At 47.4% G+C, this 8,234-nt stretch overlaps 1 protein-coding gene across 1 annotated transcript in view; it reads left to right on the forward strand.

The window, feature by feature from the left end:
* The window catches only part of LOC135057451 (alpha-2-macroglobulin-like protein 1), a 275,363-nt gene that overhangs the window by 235,249 nt on the left and 31,880 nt on the right, over positions 1-8,234 (forward strand). Inside the window, exons 31-32 of the mRNA XM_063963344.1 lie at positions 6,664-6,738; positions 6,840-7,002. Of these exons, the coding sequence (XP_063819414.1) occupies positions 6,664-6,738; positions 6,840-7,002 (238 nt within the window). The remainder of the gene's footprint in view (positions 1-6,663; positions 6,739-6,839; positions 7,003-8,234) is intronic.

An 8,234-nucleotide genomic window follows, 5' to 3' on the forward strand; every position in this document is an offset into this window, starting at 1 on the left:
AATTCCAGCACGTCCCATGTTTTGCACATACCTTGAATTTGGTGGTGCAGAATTTTTTAAAAAACGACAGGGGCGTGCAAGAGATGCTGTCGGTGGCCAGAATAATTGCGGGACACTTTCGGCGTACAGGCACCACGTACAGAAGACTGGAGCACCACCAAAAACGCCTGAACCTGCCCTGCCATCATCTGAAGCAAGAAGTGGTAACGAGGTGGAATTCAACCCTCTATATGCTTCAGAGGTTGGAGGAGCAGCAAAAGGCCATTCAAGCCTATACAATTGAGCACGATATAGTAGGTGGAATGCACCTGTCTCAGGCGCAGTGGAGAATGATTTCAACGTTGTGCAAGGTTCTGATGCCCTTTGAACTTGCCACACGTGAAGTCAGTTCAGACACTGCCAGCCTGAGTCAGGTCATTCCCCTCATCAGGCTTTTGCAGAAGAAGCTGGAGACATTGAAGGAGGAGCTAACACGGAGCGATTCCGCTAGGCATGTGGGACTTGTGGATGGAGCCCTTAATTCGCTTAACAAGGATTCACGGGTGGTCAATCTGTTGAAATCAGAGCACTACATTTTGGCCACCGTGCTCGATCCTAGATTTAAAGCCTACCTTGGATCTCTCTTTCCGGCAGACACAAGTCTGCTGGGGTTGAAAGACCTGCTGGTGACAAAATTGTCAAGTCAAGCGGAACGCGACCTGTCAACATCTCCTCCTTCACATTCTCCCGCAACTGGGGGTGCGAGGAAAAGGCTCAGAATTCCGAGCCCACCCGCTGGCGTTGATGCAGGGCAGTCTGGAGCGACTGCTGATGCTGACATCTGGTCCGGACTGAAGGACCTGACAACGATTACGGACATGTCGTCTACTGTCACTGCATATGATTCTCTCAACATTGATAGAATGGTGGAGGATTATATGAGTGACCGCATCCAAGTAGGCACGTCACACAGTCCGTACTTATACTGGCAGGAAAAAGAGGCAATTTGGAGGCCCTTGCACAAACTGGCTTTATTCTACCTAAGTTGCCCTCCCACAAGTGTGTACTCCGAAAGAGTGTTTAGTGCCGCCGCTCACCTTGTCAGCAATCGGCGTACGAGGTTACATCCAGAAAATGTGGAGAAGATGATGTTCATTAAAATGAATTATAATCAATTCCTCCGCGGAGACATTGACCAGCAGCAATTGCCTCCACAAAGTACACAGGGAGCTGAGATGGTGGATTCCAGTGGGGACGAATTGATAATCTGTGAGGAGGGGGATGTACACGGTGATATATCGGAGGGTGATGATGAGGTGGACATCTTGCCTCTGTAGAGCCAGTTTGTGCAAGGAGAGATTAATTGCTTCTTTTTTGGTGGGGGTCCAAACCAACCCGTCATATCAGTCACAGTCGTGTGGCAGACCCTGTCACTGAAATGATGGGTTGGTTAAAGTGTGCATGTCCTGTTTATACAACATAAGGGTGGGTGGGAGGGCCCAAGGACAATTCCATCTTGCACCTCTTTTTTCTTTTCTTTTTCTTTGCATCATGTGCTGATTGGGGAGGGTTTTTTGGAAGGGACATCCTGCGTGACACTGCAGTGCCACTCCTAAATGGGCCCGGTGTTTGTGTCGGCCACTAGGGTCGCTAATCTTACTCACACAGTCAGCTACCTCATTGCGCCTCTTTTTTTCTTTGCGTCATGTGCTGTTTGGGGAGGGTTTTTTGGAAGGGACATCCTGCGTGACACTGCAGTGCCACTCCTAGATGGGCCCGGTGTTTGTGTCGGCCACTAGGGTCGCTAATCTTACTCACACAGCTACCTCATTGCGCCTCTTTTTTTCTTTGCGTCATGTGCTGTTTGGGGAGGGTTTTTTGGAAGGGACATCCTGCGTGACACTGCAGTGCCACTCCTAGATGGGCCCGGTGTTTATGTCGGCCACTAGGGTCGCTAATCTTACTCACACAGCTACCTCATTGCGCCTCTTTTTTTCTTTGCGTCATGTGCTGTTTGGGGAGGGTTTTTTGGAAGGGCCATCCTGCGTGACACTGCAGTGCCACTCCTAGATGGGCCCGGTGTTTGTGTCGGCCACTAGGGTCGCTAATCTTACTCACACAGCTACCTCATTGCGCCTCTTTTTTTCTTTGCGTCATGTGCTGTTTGGGGAGGGTTTTTTGGAAGGGACATCCTGCGTGACACTGCAGTGCCACTCCTAGATGGGCCCGGTGTTTGTGTCGGCCACTAGGGTCGCTTATCTTACTCACACAGCGACCTCGGTGCAAATTTTAGGACTAAAAATAATATTGTGAGGTGTGAGGTATTCAGAATAGACTGAAAATGAGTGTAAATTATGGTTTTTGAGGTTAATAATACTTTGGGATCAAAATGACCCCCAAATTCTATGATTTAAGCTGTTTTTTAGTGTTTTTTGAAAAAAACACCCGAATCCAAAACACACCCGAATCCGACAAAAAAAATTCGGTGAGGTTTTGCCAAAACGCGTTCGAACCCAAAACACGGCCGCGGAACCGAACCCAAAACCAAAACACAAAACCCGAAAAATTTCAGGCGCTCATCTCTAGTATATATAGCTTTCTGGAGAGCCTCCTGCTTTCTGTCAGCAGGTTCCTTTAGGGCGGCCGTATCCTGGGACGGCAGTGCCACCTTTTTTGATAAGCGCGTAAGTGCTTTATCCACCCTAGGGGGTGTTTCCCAACGTGACCTATCCTCTGGCGGGAAAGGGTACGCCATTAGTAATTTTTTTTTTTAAATTACCAATTTTTTATCGGAGGAAGCCCACGCTAGTTCACACACTTCATTCAATTCTTCAGAAGGGGGAAAAACTACTGGTAGTTTTTTCTCCCCAAACATAATACCCTTTTTTGTGGTACCTGGGGTCACCTCAGAAATGTGTAAAACATTTTTCATTGCCTCAATCATATAACGAGTGGCCCTATTGGACATTACATTAGTCTCTTCGTCGTCGACACTGGTATCAGTATCCGTGTCGACATCTGTGTCTGCCATCTGAGGTAGCGGGCGTTTTAGAGCCCCTGATGACTTTTGAGACGTCTGGGCAGGCACGGGCTGAGAAGCCGGCTGCCCCGCATTTGGCATGTCGTCAAATTTTTTATGTAAGGAGTCGACATTTTCGCGTAATTCCTTCCACAAGTCCATCCACTCCGGTGTCTGCCCCGCAGGGGGTGACAACACATTTATAAGCACCTGCTCCTCCTCCACATAAGTCTCCTCATCAAACATGTCGACACAGCCGTACCGACACACCGCACACACACAGGGAATGCTCTGACAGAAGACAGGACCCCACAAAGCCCTTTGGGGAGACAGAGAGAGAGTATGCCAGCACACACCAGAGCGCTATATAAATCAGGGATTAACTAAATTATATCCCCTTATAGCTGCTATATGTATATTGCGCCTAAATTTAGTGCCCCCCCTCTCTTTTTTACCCTTTTCTGTAGTGTAGACTGCAGGGGAGAGCCAGGGAGCTTCCTTCCAGCGGAGCTGTGAGGGAGAAATGGCGCCAGTGTGCTGAGGGAGATAGCTCCGCCCCTTTTTCGGCTGACTTTTCTCCCGCTTTTTTATGGATTCTGGCAGGGGTATTTATCACATATATAGCCTCTGGGGCTATATATTGTGATATATTTGCCAGCCAAGGTGTATTTATTGCTTCTCAGGGCGCCCCCCCCAGCGCCCTGCACCCTCAGTGACTGGAGTGTGAAGTGTGTATGAGGAGCAATGGCGCACAGCTGCAGTGCTGTGCGCTACCTTGGTGAAGACTGATGTCTTCTGCCGCCGATTTTCCGGATTCTTCTTGCTTCTGGCTCTGTAAGGGGGCCGGCGGCGCGGCTCCGGGACCGAACACCAATGGCCGGTTCCATGCGGTCGATCCCTCTGGAGCTAATGGTGTCCAGTAGCCTAAGAAGCCCAAGCTACCACCAGTTAGGTAGGTTCGCTTCTTCTCCCCGTAGTCCCTCGCTGCAGTGAGTCTGTTGCCAGCAGATCTCACTGTAAAATAAAAAACCTAAAATATACTTTCTCTCTAGGAGCTCAGGAGAGCCCCTAGTGTGCATCCAGCTCAGCCGGGCACAGGATTCTAACTGAAGTCTGGAGGAGGGTCATAGTGGGAGGAGCCAGTGCACACCGGGTAGTCCTAAATCTTTCTTAGCTGTGCCCAGTCTCCTGCGGAGCCGCTATTCCCCATGGTCCTTACGGAGTCCCCAGCATCCACTAGGACGTCAGAGAAATTGGGAATGAGCTCAGTAAAATGTAAGACTAAATATTAGCAATTAGACAAATAGGACCCTTGGGTTTGGCTGCAAATAGGTAATTGGTCTTCTTGGTGAGAGCAGTTTCTGTGGAATGAAGAGAAGGGAAGTCAGGGCGGAGAGCGTCTAAGTGGAAGTATAGAGTTTGGAGGCAAAGAGATGGAGACAGAGATTGTGGCAAACAGAAAAAGGAGAGGATTACCTAAAAATAGAGGAGACCAGGATGTGTGTAGAACATGAAGGGGAGGTACCAGAGGATAAGGTGACCAGGTGGGTAAGGAGGCACCAGATCTGGTTCTCCCCGGCACCTCAGCTTATTATCCAAAGATGGGAACCACAAGATTACTAGAGGTCAACCTTGCGGTTCCCATTATTGGATATAATGTAGCAGGTCCCATCATTGACTTCAATGGAGGATTCTCTCTATTAAAGTCCATGGGGGAAAGTTGATTGATCGTGTGGCCGCTCGCAGCCAATCAGCGAGGTGCTCCTACAGAGGTGCCCACTGATTGGCTGGTGGCTATTACAATGACAGGACTCATGTGGGTTTCCGATTATTCATGTAACGGAAATATATATATTAACACATACACTTCCTCAGTCCATCTTGCATTGGGTGTTTTGTTTGTTTGTTTGTTTTTTAACCCCTGGGATGCCTACTTGGAATGAAGAGGAACTGATCTTCATTAGGAATAGTTTTTTTTTTTACAGGAGGCGTGGATGTTACTGGACAAGAGGACCGAATGACTACAGGGAGTGAATTAAGGACCGTGGGGCAGATATACAGATATATTAACCCGGAGAAAGGATAAAGAAGTGATGTGATAAGCGCAAGGTGATATCGCACCAGCCAATCATTACGGATTTGAAAAATTACAGTTAGGAGCTGACTGGCTGGTGCGTTGTCACCTTCCACTTATCACTTCTTTATCACTTCTCCACGCTTAATACATCTGCCCCCTTAGTCAGTATCAGTTGCAGTTTTGCTAATTTAGCAAAACTGTAACTGCTTGCGATCGCATGCTAGGGGCCGCCCAGCACAGGGTAAGGCCACCCAGCATGCAAATGCCCGCCAGTGATGCGTGTTTTCTGTCGCAGCGGCCATGTGTGACGTCATGTGGTCGCCCTGAAAACTGCGCTGTCCTGCCCCGTTTTCCGTGTTGCCACTCCGGACCGCCCCGCAAACACTTTTGCCTGTCAATAAGGCAGAGGCGTTCGCATTAGTGAGACGCAATCGCATCTCCCTTGACTGCGCATGAGTAGTCAGGGCTCTGCGCATGTACACTTAGCATATGTTCGGCTAGATGCGATCGCTTCCCCGTAGCGACCCAAACTGAATAGGGTTGTAAGTAAGGCATGTGAGTGTGTAAGGGTGCTTATTAAAGTTCTACGTTTATCGTGTGGGTGCTTGTATATTTTCCAATATTAATTTTGCAGGGGGACTATAGGTACCAGCAGGCCTTTAATGCCCCATATGCTGGTACTTGTGGTTCTCCAAGTACCTGCATGGTGAGGAGGCTTGCTGGGACTTGTAGCCCCTCCTGTAAAAGACAGTATTTTTTACATGCTAAAACTCACTGATAAACTATTAACTCAACATCCACAGTCCAATGGTGCCGGGGATATCTCCGAGCTTCAGCCCTGGCCTTGAGTGACCTGGAGGGGGGACCTCCAGGAAACCCCCTCCAGGGATGACTAGTTAGGGTAGTAAATGCTACAGCCATGGGGACCAATATAAGCATGTACCCTGGCTATAGCATCACTTCCCTGGGTAGTGGAGCCCAGTGCTAGTTTTAAAAATATGGAGGACCCCCTTTTTTTCCCCCTCATATATTTTCAACCAGGATCGGTCTAAGAGCTCGGTGTTGGTTCTTAAAGTACTGGGGAACTCTATGCAGTTTCTCCCCTGTATTTTAGGAACAGGACCGGCTACCGTATACACTAGCCACAACACAATATAGTCTGGGTTGTATGCCGGACACTAGGTAATGGCCTCTATAGTGTAAACTAGTCTCCAGTTAATGAGTTCTTTATTGGTGGCTAGTCACCAGAGAAGGCGGCCGCAGTGTATACTAGCCACCACACAATGGGTTATATATCTATCATCTCTGTGTCACTATCCATTTATCCAGCATAACTGTGCACAGGTAACATCACTATGTAATCCTATGAAGATTGTAAATAAACAGCTCCAGTAATAATATACATTGTCAACTATACACCATTTACAGTCACATTGTAGTTTTGAACCCATGTAACCCAGTCAGTACTGGAAAGCCCTGGATACATCATACCCTATATGTTATAGTTGGTTTAGTCACCTGCAGTACTTTGGGACTTTACAGGAATTGTCACACTAATGATGTAATGTTTCCTCCATTGCTCTTGCAGGGTGGGGTGGACGATGAGGTCTCTCTCACAGCTTACATCCTAACTGCCTTACTGGAGTCCGCCATGGAGCCCAATGTAAGTCTATCCTAGAAAAGAGAACCTTAGAGAAACCTTACTATCCATGTGTTCATGAGACTGGTTCTGCTGGTTATATGCCATGTGTTTGTGTGATGCAGGATCCTGTTGTAGAAAAGTCCCTGCAGTGTATTACGAATTCATCCCTGGAGAAAGCCAGTCTCTACAAACTGGCCCTGATGTCTTACGCGTTCACACTGGCCAATCGCACGGAGTCCAGAGCTGCTGCCCTGCAGAAGCTGATGGAACAAGCCACCAAAGCAGGTACGGAGCAGGGCATGCCCCGGTCACTGCTGGTCCAGGACACGTAGTACACAGATATACCAACAAGAGCTAACGCATCTCCATTAACATGTGAGCCATCATCTAGACTGCAGTGGAATTAGGGGATTCTGTACTGGAAAAGGACTTAGGTGTCCTCATAGATAGCAAACTAAGCAGTAGTACCCAAAGTAGGACTGCAGCAAAGAAGGCTAATAAGATATTAGCATGCATAAAACGGGGTATTGATGCTAGGGACGAGAGCATTATACTCCCGTTATATAAATCACTAGTGAGGCCACACCTTGAATACTGTGTACAATTCTGGGCACCGTACTACAAAAAGGATATCCTGGAGCTTGAAAAGGTACAGAGGAGGGCGACCAAACTAATTAAGGGCATGGAGACGATGGAATACAAGGAAAGGCTTGAAAGACTAGGCATGTTTACATTGGAAAAGCGGAGATTAAGAGGGGATATGATCAACATCTACAAATATATAAGGGGACAATACACAGAGCTGTTTTTGGTTAGATCAACACAGAGGACTCGTGGACACTCGCTCAGGTTAGAGGAGAGGAGATTCCACACAATATGGCGTAAAGGCTTTTTCACGGTAAGGACAATACGTGTTTGGAATTCCCTGCCTGAGGGAGTTGTAATGGCGGAATCTGTCAACACCTTTAAGAATGGGTTAGATAAATTCCTAATGGATAAGGATATCCAGGGGTATGGTGCATAGTGGTGCATAGTCATGCATTATAGTTACTATAAATAGGGATAAAATGCAACGGCTGACAGCAGCATCAGTCAGAAATTTTAGTCAAATCATCATGCATAGGAGACCACAAATAGGTTGAACTCGATGGACAATTGTCTTTTTTCAACCTCAGATACTATGTTACTATGTTACTATGCAGTGGTTCTCAAACTCAGTCCTCAAGGACCCCTAACAGTTCACGTTTTGCAAGTCACCTGTGGACTTTTATAATGCGACATTTGGTCATAGACAGTGCGCCTGCCGGGTTACCTGGAAAACGTGAACTGTTTGGAGTCTTTGAGGACCGAATATGGGAACCACTGATCAATGGCCAAGATCTGTGAGTAATTAAATGATGTGAGTGTTAGTAAAGTCTACAATGAACTAATGAGACACTTATGTACTAACCACTGTCTCTATCAAGCCAACTACTGTATTATATGCTTGATGTCCAACATCCAATAGAATTTCTGTA

This window comes from Pseudophryne corroboree, chromosome 3 (genome assembly GCF_028390025.1).
Source record: "Pseudophryne corroboree isolate aPseCor3 chromosome 3, aPseCor3.hap2, whole genome shotgun sequence".
NCBI classification, from domain to species: domain Eukaryota; kingdom Metazoa; phylum Chordata; class Amphibia; order Anura; family Myobatrachidae; genus Pseudophryne; species Pseudophryne corroboree.